Source organism: Antechinus flavipes, chromosome 2 (assembly GCF_016432865.1).
Source record: "Antechinus flavipes isolate AdamAnt ecotype Samford, QLD, Australia chromosome 2, AdamAnt_v2, whole genome shotgun sequence".
Taxonomy (NCBI): domain Eukaryota; kingdom Metazoa; phylum Chordata; class Mammalia; order Dasyuromorphia; family Dasyuridae; genus Antechinus; species Antechinus flavipes.
The window spans coordinates 544,359,632-544,375,064 of NC_067399.1; the positions used below are offsets into that span (position 1 = coordinate 544,359,632).

Below are 15,433 nucleotides of genomic sequence, written 5' to 3' on the forward strand. Positions count from 1 at the left end.
GGGTACTATTCTGTTCTCTTAAACAGAATGTAATTGGGTATAGTGCTTCACACTTGATATTCCATTACTGGAGAGGTTAATTAAGGCTGTTACATTTCTTGAGCTTAGAAATTCTTAACTGCAAGGGGCACTTGCCTTCACTTAATATGGTGCATCCTCAGGGCTCAAAGGACCAACAGGTTATTTAGAAAAAGAATGGAGGTCAGAAGTTGACCATCAAAGCCCCTCAGACAATTGAGAGTGGACCAATGAGTAGTCCTACACTTTGAGGCTGGGAGAAAGGAGAAAAATTAAGTCTGAAAAAATAAGCAAATAAAATCCAGTTTAAGAGAAAGAAAAAAACTGGGTTTTTCATTTCATAGATCTCTTTCTATATTGCTGGTCTATCCCAAAATATAGGGTCAAGGTAAACAGATTAATTGGTTACTTTTGTTGACCTGAATGGACTGAAAACAGTCACAGTAACAGATTCAATTTTCCTCCAATGTATCAGCCAGACTGAACTCATCAAGGACAGAAAGGCTTAAATATCTTCCAAATACACATTAGGGAAAGAGTTAAGGAATGGACTTGTGATTTCATTGTTATAAAGATGGGGGTTAAAGTTTAGCATATAATTCAGAAAATTTTAAGCCTTTTCACTTGATTTTTTTGGGAAGCAGCAGGAGGCAAACTAAACCTTTTTAGTTGGCCCTAGAAATAAGTGAAGTTAACTGCCAAGTCACATAAGGACCTAATGGAGGGATGGCTTTTAGAATGATTTTTTAAAAAATAAAAGCACATATTCAATGCCAAAAAAATTATGATTCCTACATATTTTGATATTTGTCTTTTAAGTTATAAATGTTACAGTGAAGGCCCCAAGGCTCTGATAACACAAGAGAATACTATTTTGTACCTTTCTGGCTTTCTGCCAGTTCTGCACATCAATGCCATGGTCAGACAGAAAATTATCTTATACCATATATAGTTTAAGGCATTGGAATCTTATTCTATAGTTATAGTGTTTATTGCACAGATAAGCTTAGCAAAAGTCAGAACCAAGCAACATAAAGCCTACCCTGAGGGCCCACCTGAGCTAGTCTCTGTTGACTTTCTGCATCTCCAGGGGCAATCAGGGCCTGCTTAGCTTCTTGAATGAGCATGGCTGAGCCCTCCATCACATCTCTGGCTGAATCCAACATAGCATGAGCTGCCACAGGATCATTGGTGGATGCTGCTACTCCTCGAGCTGCCTGCGCCAGAGTTTTCAAAGCCTGGGCTGTCTCTCTTGCAGCCACCCCTTGAAGGAAAAATCCACCTGTTAGCATACCATATATAAAGCCAGTGTTTAAAATTACAACAAGCAACAAAATTATGATAGGGCATAATGATTATTTACATTACTAAAGGTAGAAGGAGACTTCCTTTATTTACTGGCTAAAAGGGACCAGTTCTTTAGGGCCTCTGAAAAAGGAATCGCCACAAACAGGAGATGACTTAAGAAAATGGCCACATGGCTATGGGGAATGACTGATGTTTTTTCTAAATTACAACCTATTACTAAAGATGTTGGAAAGGCTCATGAAAATAAAACCTATAAAACTAGGGTCTGCATATCGACCCATCATGAGGAGTCATGACAAGGGTGTGATTTTACCCTGATGGGTGTGAGTGCTGGAAGTGACAGTGAGGGTGAGGAATGAAGTAGAGAGGGTGAATGTCCAATGAAGGGGAGACAGTACACTCAAGAGTCCAACCAAGCAAGCAAAAGGACCTGGCTCACTTGAAGGCAAGCAACTAGACACATAAGTGGGTAAATGTGCTCACATACTTGGCTCAAGTTAGCATGGTGCTCCAGAACTTGGATCCAAGTCTCACTGCTATTAACTACTGTCTGTGTGAAGCCTGGAGGAGTCCCTTAACCTCTCTCACAGTGAGTCAATTTTCTCATTTCCAAAACAGATAATATTTGCAACTACTTAGCTATTTTGAAAGATGCAGAAAGCTTTTTGGAAACATTAAAGTAGTATGCAAATAATGATTAAAATTTTTTATTCTGAACATTAGAAATAAAGCAAGCATTTCCATAACATCGAATAGAAATAAAAAGATGATTACAGTGAAACTGAAAATCAATTATGTACAAGTTCTTATTTGTTTTAAATATATAAGAAAATAGTCATGTAACTTTCCTCCCCGCTTTTATTCTTTCTTCCCTCACTTTAGACATGCTTACCGTTACACACACAGAGCCATTACACATGTGTAAATTCACCTCCATCTTGTTGCCAAGAGGAGACCAGAATGTAGGAATAGTATTAACATGGTCTCTGAGAAACAAGATCATGTCACAAAATACAGAATCCAGGCCTGTCCATGTCGTAGCTCGTTGCAGGCTGGCCGGCCCACCCCAGTACACTGCCCCAGCACTTCTAGAGAAGAAGCTAATTCTACCATGCTGGTGGATATGGGTAGAAAAAAATAAGGGCTTTGATAAGCGAGCTTTGACCTAATTCTTCATGGAACTGGCCCTCCACCTCAGGAGCTCGGTGTCCAGCTCCAAGCCACATCATTGGTGGACCATCCTTCCTGTTTCCTCTTTATGAATTGTCTTCACTCTTTAGAGCAAAAGCTCCTCCTGGACTGAGCAAATTTTAGACTGAGCTGGTACACAGCGACACCTTTCATAAGGGCTTATTGATCTGCTTTTTGCCCCTCTGATGATGTCGTAGGACTGCCAGCTCTTTCTAGTCTTAAAAGGTTACTTATATGCCATTTAACCTGTTTTCCTACTTTATTCTCCGTGAAGGCAGACTCTTTGACCTTGATTCCAATTTATCCCCTGGAGCACTTATTCACCAACAACCTTAAGTCCTGACAATAAATATGAAAATGCTTGCTTAGCAAAGCTAAGACATGGATTGATGGGAAGGATAGAATATACTCATGTCCATCTGAAACTCATGAAGAAGACAAATTCATAAAAACTCCTAATAAGTGGTTTACAGCTGCAACTCCAACCTTCATGTGATAATTTTCAGACAGTTCAAAGTTAAACTCTGTATGTACAGCAGGGAAGCATTATGGCTTAGTCTGAGTCAGTAGGTGGTCCTGTCATTTCAGAGTGAGGTGCAGTAGTGCAATAAAGAGACCAGAAGAAACTCAAATACATAAATGAGACAGTGTTGGTGTATCTCAGGCTGCCTAATTGTAAATATTTAGGAAATGACACAGCTGGGATATAGCTCTGTAACCTAATGAATGCAAATTACAAATCTCCCAATCCCTACTTTATCAAGCAAGCTTCAAATGTAGTTTATATAGGCTGGAACACTTTTAAACAAAATAATTTGTCGTCGCTGCAGTTTGGGGTTGGAGCAGATTTTTGACAAAATGTTCATAAGAAAATATGCAAAAATAAGTGAGGCTAATGTGAGTAAAAGATAAAAGATGAGTAGAATGGACATTTAATTTTAGACATAAGCCTCTTCTTTATAGACAAAGCAGAGTGTAGTAACACTGGGTGGGAAGGAAAGAAAAAGACTTGGCTTCTAGCTCAAAATCTGACAATTACCAAAAATGGGAACATAAGAAAATTAGTTTCTCCAGACCTCAACTTCCTCAGCTATAAAATAAAGAGGATTAAACTAGATGATCTCTAAGGTCCCATATATTTTTGTTAGAATGAATTCCCAGAACCTATTATAGTGCCTGAGACAGAGTGGGTGTTTAGCTAGTGCTTTCCTATTGATTGATTTCAGCTCAGAATTACATCTTCTTTTTATCCCCATATTTACTTATCACCCATGATAGAATGCAAACGAATTTTACATCCAGAGGACATAATGGTTGTTGTTGTTTACCCTTCACTGCTGAAGATGACCATGACATCAGGAGGGGAATGACACACAAGCGAACTGCTTTTAAGTGAGGGAGGGCTGGGCAAGGTCACCTGTCTTACCTTCTCCTCCAGAGCCACCTGGGTGCAGTGGCCAGATAGAGATCAGGAGGACTGGAGATGGGCCTGGATGCAGTGGGAGACCTGAGTCTTTCTAAGCTAGTCTTTATTAACAGGTTTCAGTTTGACTGAGGCAATGCCCAATCAGTGATTAAGGCTAGGTAAGAAATGAGGCAACAAACAGCCTCTTACCTAGTTCAGGGGGGAAAAAATCAATCTAGGAAAGAGAAATGATGCAGGTTTGTGGCCAAAATAGAAACAATTGTTAATTATATTTACTCTGACTCAATCAAGGTCCAAACAATGACCAAGTAGGGCTTGGCCTGGGACCAATCAACGAAAGCCAGAGCCACAGTGACTTGAGTTTAAGGCACAGTACTTAAGAAAGAACTCTAATCCATAAACTCCAAGATATCTTGCCTGATAGATAGAAGGATGAAAGGAAGGAAGGAATGGAGGGAGGGAGGGAAGAAAGGAGGGAAAAGAAAGAAATATATATAAAAAAGAGCTGTATTAACCAGCTTGGTAAAGGAAGCTAGAAAAGGCAGACTCATTTGATGCAAAACATATTTTTATAGATAAAGACCATATTTGGAAAGAAACCAACTCAGTAAAAAGGAAGCATATAGGAAAACATGAATTTCAAAGATTTAGGTACACTCATCCCAAATAATTTCTGCTCGATTCCTTCTGAAACTCATAGCACTTGAGGATCTACAAGACATGATTCAGTTTCCAAGCAAGAAGAAACCACTGATAAAGGTCAAAACAGGCCACCAAAAAAACCTGGCAAAAATCTAATATTGTTCAATGGTTGAATTTGCAATAACAATGTAAATAGTGACCACCAAGGGGACAGGCTTAAAAAGCAAAACAAAAAAATTCTATGGTCTGAATTCCATTGCCAGGACTAAGATTGGGAAAGCACTGCAAAGGGATTTTTAAAAACTACAAAAAAGCATATGAAGCCATAAATTACTTCAGCAGCTCCCTCACCATCTGGATCCTAAATTATGTTCAATAGCAGTGTCTGGAAAATATGCACTAGTGAGATTAAATACAGAAGAAACCCCTCATAATCGCTGATCTTTATTATAGGGACTTCTTTATCCTAAAATTTAAGATCACCATTGGACAAATACAACTATGTCAGTAAACGTCAGCTACCACATGATTAAACTGGGGGTGGGAGGGAAAAGATTTTAAATTGTCTCAAAATTAATTTTAAATGAGTTCCACAATCTCTGTATACAGGGACTGGTAAAACTTTATACCCCTGAAAAATAACTGATATTATTTGAATTACTGAAAATAACTTTAGGATAAAAAATTTCTTCACTCAAAATGTACTGACCAGTTGCTATTTTCGAACCTAGATGGAAATATGAAGATATCCCAGCCTTAATTTATCCATAGTAGCTATACAAGAAAGTGGTGTGGGCGTTCCCTATCTCAATATCTTCCATTAGTATTGCCTTCAAATTACTCAATTTATTAAGCACTTATTATGTTCAAGGCCCTAAATTAGTTACTAAATATCTGTCTTTTTGAACCCAAAGCTTTACTGAAAAACTTATATTGAAGAGAAAAAGAGAAAGCTTCAAATTGTAGAGGCGGAATCCTGCCCAATGATGGCAAAGTCAGTGAAGTAGTCATATTGGTTACAAAAGAAGCAAATGACCCCCCCCCCCAATCAAAATGCATAGTGCATGAATGCATGCACATGCAGAAAATAAGATACCACCACCTTTCTTCTGAGGTACTCTCTGAGGGAGAATAAATTTGAAAACACACAAAAAGAAAGTAGTAATTAAAGAGATGGGCTAAGACTTTAAGAATGACTGTTAAAGATGACAACAGTAAATATTTCTTTATAATAATGATAACTCAGACTTATTATAATAATACAGATAGATATAAAATGGTTACTAATTTTACTTTACAGATGAAGAAACTGAATTTCATTCAGAAAAGCTAAGTGACTTGCTCAGGTTCACATAGAATTTAAATGTTACAACTGAGATTTGGCCACAATTCTCACAAATTCAAGTTTGGTGATCATTCTATCTTTTCTACCTTTTTCAAACAACCAGAGAGACCAAATACACAGAAAACATATGGAATACAGGACAGAGATAAATACTGTTCATAATGAAGATTCTTGGGCTACTCAAGATCCTGAAGTCCCTTCTAAGTTTTAAAAGAAGGGAAAATTCAGTTTAAGACTTTTTCTGTGATAAGAATTTTCTTGTACTCTAATTCTCTGAAAACTAGCTACCAATGTAAGTATATCTAGACTAACTGTCTGCTAGACTATGCTATAAGAAAGAATATCCCCATCATTCATTTTATGGGGAAAAGAAGCCTCAATTAATCAGCAAGTCTTTACTAAGTGCCAATTAATATATAAAGCTAGGTGGCACAACAGATAGAACCCTAGGTCTAGAGTCAGGAAGGCTCATCTTCCCAAGTTCAAATCAGCCTCTGACACTTATTGTGTGATCCTGTTTGCCTCAGTTTCCTCATCTGTAAAATGAACAGAAGAAGGCAATGGCAAATCATTTCAGTATTTTTGCCAAGAAAAACCCAAATAGAGTGACAAAGAGGCAGACATGACTGAGCAATAATGAAATATATTCAAGCACTAATCTAGGCACTGAAGAGAGAAAGACAAAAATGAAATCACGCTTGAACTCAAGTAGCTTACATTCTAATAAGGGAGACAATATGCAATTAATGTCTAAGTAAGTGATGTATAAGCACTAATATTTGGACCGTTATCTGTATAAACATTGTGAACACTTGGATTTCTGAAGAATATATAATCACATTAAATCTTATATAAAAGAAATGCTTTTAAAAAGTCACATCAATTAAACATGAAAATACACAACAGTGGTGGTATTAATTCTTTGTCTTTACTGACAAGAAAATAAGTTGGTTTGCTTTTTTAAAATCACCATGAAAATTTTCTTTCTTAAGGAACATCTGTTAAAAAATTATTATTTATTTTTAACTTTTGTTTTTAAATTCTGAGTTCCAAATTGTCTCTTCTTCCCATCCCATCTACCACCCACTGAGAAGGCAAGCAATAAATGTAATATTCAATTTTTTTTCTAGAATGAAAAATAGATTATATAAACTAATTTCCAGAACTTTGGCTTACACATTAAAAAATAATTTTAGTTAGATCTGAAACTATAGCTAGAAATAGGTAGAGAAGAAGGAAATTAAAAAAAAAAACAAACAGCACAGACAGAAGACTGATGACTACTGTATTTCCAACGAATTAATTAACGTATGTGCCTTGGATTCCCTTAAAAATGGATGATGCACTACATGATAATCAATTTAAATAAAAGCCAGGCAGGGCTTTTAACCACTGACATGATGCACATTTCTATGTTTTAGTCTTAGAAAACACAATTCTGTCAAAAAATGATTTGGAGACATTTTCTAAATTGACTAGAGTGTGCCACTCTGGAAGTTCATTTCAGTAACTAATTCAGCTACCCCTCTAAAAACAAATTTCTATCCATGATGGTCAATGACACCTGGAACTCTCACCATCAGCATGAAAGAATTAAAAATAAAATCACTCAACAAGTAAAAAGCTGCCGATGCCAGAAATGAAATATTTCTCTGTTCATCTCTGGCTACAAATTTACTACATGGCATTATGAATAATGAAGAACCTACCTGTGTAGTGTTCATTTCCTTGAGCAGCACAAGTCAGTAATTGGGCCATTGAAGACCCAACAGCTTTTGAAGTACTTCCTAGGTCCTGGGCACACTTTTCGAGCTGAAACAATAGAAATGGAGAATACCATTTTGAGGAAATGAAAAATCCCCACTAAGTTCATGATATTAAAAAAAAAAAAAAAACCTCACAAGGATTGGCCAGTGCCTTAATGATTTCTACTTAGAAACAATAAGGTACAGAATATAGTACATTGGAAGTGAAATCAGATATTGAAGTTTTAGTGCTTATTAGTTGTATGGATACATACAACTAATGATTCCCTCATTTATAAGATGGGGCTAATAACGCTTTATTCTATATCTTTCAAAGGGGAGTTATGATAAATGTGTTTTTGTAAATCAGAAAGGGCCATATAAATTTATTACTAATGAGAATAATGACTCTTAAAAGTTTTTTTGGAACATTCATTGCAAATCCTCAGAATGAGCCAAGGACCTCCCTCTATCAACTAAGTGAGCTAAAGGATTGTTCCTCTACCTCACTTGGATGAAGGAGCTCTCAAAATGATTAACTTCATTATTCTATTTCAAACTGTACAAGTAAAACATTAATAGAGAATTTGAGAATGGTAAGTAAACTGATGCAAATGACATTAAAAAAAAATTCCTCAGTAGTATATAAGATTTCTGAAAGCAAAAGCTATTTTATTTTTATTTATCATTAGTATCTAATACATCATCTTATATATTAAGTAAGTGCTTCATAAATGTTGATTTTTTTCATCTAAGGCACAATCTCTTATTTTGATTGTGATAAATGGACAATCTTATTATTTAAAAGTAAAATAAATGCAAATTTATTTTATAAGATCAATTAGCTCATTTAAAGATTGGCAAATGACTAGGCTAGGGTCATTATTTGAATGCAAAACTTTAAAAAGCTTAGCAAGATGTCTCAACATTTAGTACAGACTCTCATATATAAGGTTGGGTTTTTCCTGTCCCTCCTCCTTTTAAAGTTGCTACATCCTAGTTACCAGTGGAAAAACACAACATATTTGGAATAAGAAGACTGGAATGTAAATTCTTGCTCTATCATTATATCCAAGGTCACCTGGGTGATCTTGGACACATCACCTATCTGGGATACATATAGTTCCTCATTTGTAAAAAGGTAAGGGGAGTTAGAGCAATTGTCTTTTTGGTATAATCTATGATTAGAGAAAGTAGGGACAAGATCTGTGATTTAACTAATAGAAGGAGTTCCTATCTGAGAACACCTTTTCCTAAGGCAGGTCAGTATTGTCTCCATAATTTATCGTTTTAAAGAGCTGCCTAGAACACCAAGAGGTCCCATAACTTGCCCAGGATTGCATAGCCAATTACATGTTAGAAGTGAGCCTTAGATTGAGGTCGTCTTGGATTTAAGGCCATTTCTCTTTTCACTATGATACAGTGTGTCTCCTAAATCTAGAATCCTAGGAATATTGATGCAAAGACAGAACTTCTGGATTCTTGGTCTGTTTAGAAAAATCTGGATAAAAAATTAATTTTAGTAGCAACAGTAGAAGTACATGCTTCCATTTTAGAAATGCTTGCCAATAAAACTATTTCCAGATAAAAATATAAAATTGCAATTGAGATGCATCTGCAATGCAAAAGGTTTGCTGCATTCAGAAAATGTCAGCGGAAACTGAGATGGAATGTGCCTGAGGGCATTCAACTGCTTTCAGACTATTTTGAGTAAAGCAACTTCATTTATAGGAATACACAATGGGATATCTCAGGCTTGGAAAAACCCACTTATCTATTCACCCAGCAGCAGCAGAAAAGTGCTGTTTACATGCTTTACATTATCAGTATATATTAATGAGGAAAGGCAGCCTGACACAATATATAGGGACTGGAACATTTTTATAGGAGTTAAATCCTGACATAAATCACCTTGCAGTATCATGAATTCATTTATATTATGGACCCAGATCATATCCGTAGTAGAAATAATAATATCACATTGCTTATGTACAGTATGTTCTGCTAGCCTTCTTTTTGAGACTTTTACAATATGGTAAGACAGAAGAGGAATCATTATTTTAGAAAAAAAGTGGCTGTAGAAAAGATGTCACACAGCCCAAAGTCATATATCTAGTCGGTGGCAAAGCTGGGAAGAAAACCCGGATCTTGTGGACACAGGATTATAGATTAAGAGTTAGAAGGGATCATGGCAGCCATTGAGTCCACCTTGGAGATGCTGATCACTGATGAGGAATGTGAGGCTCAAAAATTAAATCACTTGCCCAAGTTCACAAATGTAGCAAATGACAGTGAACTCAGGGCTTCCTGACATTAAGTCCACTGATTACATTTAATGGATTATCTATTTTTGTGATTTTCAACAATCAATTATCCCTCTCTTCAAGATGTTATCATTTTTGCACTATCAACCCTCTTATAATAACAAAAAGTCTGTCACTAAACTTTATTTCTCAAATATAGTATGTTAATGTATGTTATTTCTTAAAAACACATATCTTGTTTTTACATGATCTTTTTTCACCTTTTTCTCTTCCTTAGAATAAACCTTTATAAGGGTTCAGAAAAGCTAATCAACATATTAAAGAAGTTAGACATTATATGCAGTGCTCCACACCTATAATGCTCTCTGCAAAGAATATTTGGGGAGGAAATATGAATGTTATTCTTGCATTCTAAGAAAGAGGTGACCATTTTCTGCCAAGCCATGTTGCTAGGAAATAAGTACAGAAGAAGTAGCCAGATCTTTAGCAAAGTTGTCTAGCTCTCTGCTTCAATGGGATCAATCTGGGTCTGTACATTCCAAGTATTTTTGAAAGCAGAATTCTGGCCACCAGTGAATTTGAACCAAATACACCAAAGGGTTTTTCCACACCTATGACAAAAACCCACACTTTTATCTTTAAATGTCACTTTAATCCTCTTCTCTAGAAATGGGAGGAAAAAATCACTCCTGACCATGCCCTCATCCCTTCTTACAGTTTCTCCAGGGAGTGGTTTTAGCTGACTCTCCACAGCTGCCATTTTGGCGTCCTGTAGTTCATTTTTGAGAGTCTGTACGGTGTTCAAAGCAGAATCAATTTCCATTGGGCCACAGGCTTCATGTGCCTAAACAGAAAAAAACAAATTAAAGCAGGAAACATTTACATCTAGACAAGGAATCCCTGAATCTTGTGGAGAAAGAGCATCTGGAGGCGATGGAGAAGGAAGACCCAGAAAACAAAGTTCTGGGACTATGGCACTATTCAAATGGTTCAGCATCAGAAACTGATGTGACTTAATTAGAAGAAGCAGGACCATTTGTATCCTGAGGACCTTGTGAATTTTCCATGTGACTTGCAGCTGAAATCTTCCACATGCATTATCAGAATGAGAGCTCTTTCAGAGCACGAGCCTCCTCTTCTATGTGTATTTAGTGCTTAGTGTTGTGTGCACAGTAAGCCTTTCATAAACGCTTCATTCATTCATTCATTCATCTATATGCCAACGGAATCCAAGAAAGACGGATTCTATGGCCAAGTCAGATGTTCTAGTGCAAGACTTACAATCATTTATCCAAGAAAGGTAGGAGAAGAAACATAGGAAGATAAAGTGACTCAAAAATCTTCTCGGCTACTTTACCAAAATTGTCATGTGACAAACAGGAACGAACACACATGTCAGAGACCAACAACCACCTCAAATGACACAAAATTATTTTCAAGGGATGCTAGAAGAGATCACTATAAATCCAACCTTAGAAATATCTGCACCAGCCAGTTCCGGAGGGAGGCAAGAAGAACACAAGGCTTTTTTACCTAAAATTATCTGAACTGAAGGGGACAAATAACTAGATGACATAAAGAGGAAAAACTAAATGAAAGGAAAAATCTGACTATATTAAAGGCGGTTTCCAAAGAGTATTCAAAACATACCCTGAAATATCTATTCCCACCCCTAAACTATCCCAAGGAGCTCTTTTTTTTTTTTTTTTTTTAAATGTTTTTTGATACTAACAGATCTAAAATGTACTTACTTTTTGGGAGGCAGTTCTCAGCTCCGCCAGGCTGGTAGCAAGGTTCTTGGCACATTGGCTCAGCTGCATAGCCGCAGCCTGGTCACTGACAGTAGGTACCGCGGCTTTGGCAGACGCCACCATTTTGCTTCCCGGCTAAATATGAACAGAAAGCAATTGGAGAATCTATTGTGTGGTCATGAACTTTCCCCTATTCAGAGACCTAAAAGGCAGTTTCTTGCTTAGTCCTCTAATTTGTTGATTTTGTTCAGTTTTATATCTTAGTCACGTCTCCATTCAGTACCTTATTATATAGGGACTGCTCTAAACTAAATTTCTGACAGACTGCTTTCTATTTGGGGAATGGCTAAACAGTCAATTCCACAACAGGGAACATTATAGTTTCTGATTCTGACTCAAATGGGCAGCATGACTGTGGACAAGTCACCCAACTTCTCAGTTCCTCTGAAAACTCTCTAAAACTCTAAACTGCAGAATTGTTACTCATCTGTATTAGTAGAGCGGTTTCTTTTACCACGAAAATCACAGGTCTGGGACAAAACAACAGCAAAGGAGGGAACTTTTTTTTTTGTTCCAGACCTGTGACTTCACTGGACTTTCTAGGTATATAAATGATCTTGTCTAGGGGTTTTCTACTACTCTTTTCTTTAATGTTTATGCATCCTCATAAGCTATAATGTTAAATTTCAAGTGTAGTTTTCCCACAGTTATTAAAAGTAACATAAAATACACAAGTATATAGAGGTGGGGGGATTTGGATACACATATGTAGCCAGGTTGGCTCTAGAAGGATGGATCTTTTGGCCACTTTACTGGACATGGAAGTTATTTCATGTAGATATATATATGTGATCTCTAGCACTTAAAAGGGAAGAATAGCGAAAATGATGAAGGTCAATGTGTGTCAGGTTCAAAAAGGTTGTGATGTCTTGGGAAAGAAAGGGAATATGCATTTACATAATGCTCCAGCCACTGCAACTAAGCATTTTACAAATATTTATTTGACTCTGGCAATAATCCTGAAACGTAAGTGCTGATATTATCCCCACTTTCCAGTTGAGAAAACTGAGGCACAACAAGGTTAAATGACTTACCCAGGTTGCACACCTACTAAGTGTTTAAAACTGGATTTTAATTTGAGAATGAGAAAATCCCAATAGTGTTTCTTTAATCCCCATACGTTCTCTACAATTTGGGCTACAGAAAGAATACTGAGAATGCTTGAATTCAGATCTTTAGGAGCATTGAAAATTAGCAAAACTGTGGAAGTGGTAAGGGAGAAAAATCTCCCTAGTCTTCATCATGCTACCATGATACAAGTTGGGATTAACAAGTAATAAACAAGGGTCTTCTTATTAAGAGCCAGATTCACAAATAAAATGCACTGAAAAACTGACAAGAATAGGGATAACTATTCCATTATGAAAATGGCATTTTTTTTTTTTTTAAAGAAAGGCAACATGGCATAATGGATAAAGAGTAGATCTTGGAAGAAGAAAAATCTGGTTTCAACTGCCTCTTCTGATACAAAGTGGTTATGTTACTCTGACCTGGCCACTTTCAGAAATCTAGGCTGTTCTCTAAAACTATAAGGTACAGAGAGAGTGTTAACATGAATTGCTAGAAGGAATTCCTTCAACCAATAAATTCATGGAATTACTCCCTATCCGGTATTCCTAAGAATTAGATTACATCTATTGTACAGACCTCATAATAACGAATAACCAAATAACGTGTTTCCAAGGAAGAAAATGAGTTATGATAACTATTTCTTTGCAGCCTACATTTCCAAAACAAATTTCACACACACACACACACACACACCCCAAATACCTAGAAAGCCAACTGTTTTTCTTTCCTTATATGAGAGAACCAGCATATCTCTGAAGGGGACACAAAGATTTGAGTCTCATTCACAGTTTTTGACTGACTACTTTAAGGGTTTCAGAATCCAGTTTACTCTCACTTCTAAATTGAAAGCAATAATCAGTGCAAGCCTGTTCATCAAGATTTCCAATTTATCACATTCTCTCCCTGACTTCTTTTCCTTAAAGAGGAAAGAAGAAAAGTCACAAAGTCCTTAAAAAAAAATAAAAAGGATCATCATGTGCATCTGCCCCAAGGGCTTTTTGCTATATTTTAGCATCCTGCTCTACAATGCTCAATCTATCTTCTCTGAAACTGGAAAAATAATAAGAGAGTCTCAAGGGTCTGATTCCACCACAAAACATTTGTTGAAGCTGCAGGAGGCATTCTAATTTCTCTCTTTAAGATCAAATGAAGAAGAAAAGGACCCATATGCACAAAATATTTATAGTAGCAGCTCTCTTTGTGGTAGTAAAGAAGTGGAATATGGGGATAAGGGCAGCCCCATCAACTGAGGCTGGGTAGAACTATTTACGCTTATCAATGGGATGGAATACTGTTGTCCTATAAGAAATGCTAAAGGAAAGGGTTTCAGAGAAATGTGGAACACTTGTAAATGTGCAGTGAAGTGCAGCAGAACAATTTATGTAATAACAGCAATACTATAAGCACAAACAGCACAAAAAGAGTTAGGAATTCTGATCATCACAATGTCACTCACTATTCCAAAAAACTCATGATGAAACATGCTACCATGCTCCTGACAGAGAGGTGATAGACTCAGTGCAGTTTGAGATACATTTCAAAATGTATTATGAATATATCTGAACGATAGATATATACAACAAATATATCTAGATAGATTGATACACACATATAATTTACATGGCCAATAAGGAATTTTGTATGACTATACATGTTTGTAATTAAGGTTTTGTTTTTCTCATTTTCTTATGAGGTTTTGGGCAGGAGAAGGAAGGAAGAGACAGATTTGAAAAAAAGAAATTAATTTTAAAATGTTCTCTCTCAAAGGACAATGGGAATACAAGGGTCTATGAGTCCTGAATGGGTTGATTAATTTTACCTACCTGGAGGAAGTTCTGGCTGGAAATGATGAGAGCTAGTTGAGCACTGAGATCTTCTGCTTGAGCTTGGCTCCCCCTTACCCCTTGGACCAGCTGAGGAATATGATCAGCTACAGCCTGTGGGAAGCAAGGGAAAATATAATTAAGCACCTCTGGGTAATCTGGGGAATGTAATTATGTTGAATTATCCAGAGTGAGTAGGAAAATAACCTAGTATAAGGTTTTTCTTGCACGTGAAATTCATTTACATGATCTCCTTGGTAGGCAAAGACACGTCCCAGACCTTAGAAAGCATATTTGGCTTTAGAAGGCTTTACAAATACAGGGTTTTACTCTATAGTTAAATTTTTTCCTGGCAGATGAGACTATCAGGTATGAAGGAGTGAAAACTAGCTCACAGAAACTGGGCTTTCAACTTAACAGAATATATGTAACTGCAACTTTGAACTGGTTACTTTCATATAAAGTGATCATTTCCAAACCATGTCCCTTGCCCTCCAGCTATCATCTCCTCCTTATCAGAATCTTGGGCTCTCCCCATGGGATGCAGGATGTGGAAGCCTTCACTTTACCTGGGTGCAGACCCAGACCTTGAAGTCACTTCTTAGCTATCTGTCCCACACCTATCTTTTCTATTCTCTGCTTTCTCCCTCCCCTTTAAGTGTTATGTTCTTCTACTAGAACTGCTTGCATTTCTACCTCAAGCACTTAGTCCGGTGTCTATCTAGCACACTGTAGGTACTTAATAAATGTCATCAATCATTCATTCACTCATAGGATCCTGAACTGAAA

At 36.7% G+C, this 15,433-nt stretch overlaps 1 protein-coding gene across 1 annotated transcript in view; it reads right to left on the reverse strand.

Moving 5' to 3' along the window:
* The window catches only part of TLN2 (talin 2), a 237,371-nt gene that overhangs the window by 145,389 nt on the left and 76,549 nt on the right, over window positions 1-15,433 (reverse strand). The window contains exons 22-26 of the mRNA XM_051980927.1: window positions 14,645-14,758; window positions 11,691-11,825; window positions 10,655-10,783; window positions 7,640-7,742; window positions 1,074-1,282 (exon numbers count right to left, since the gene is read on the reverse strand). Of these exons, the coding sequence (XP_051836887.1) occupies window positions 1,074-1,282; window positions 7,640-7,742; window positions 10,655-10,783; window positions 11,691-11,825; window positions 14,645-14,758 (690 nt within the window). The remainder of the gene's footprint in view (window positions 1-1,073; window positions 1,283-7,639; window positions 7,743-10,654; window positions 10,784-11,690; window positions 11,826-14,644; window positions 14,759-15,433) is intronic.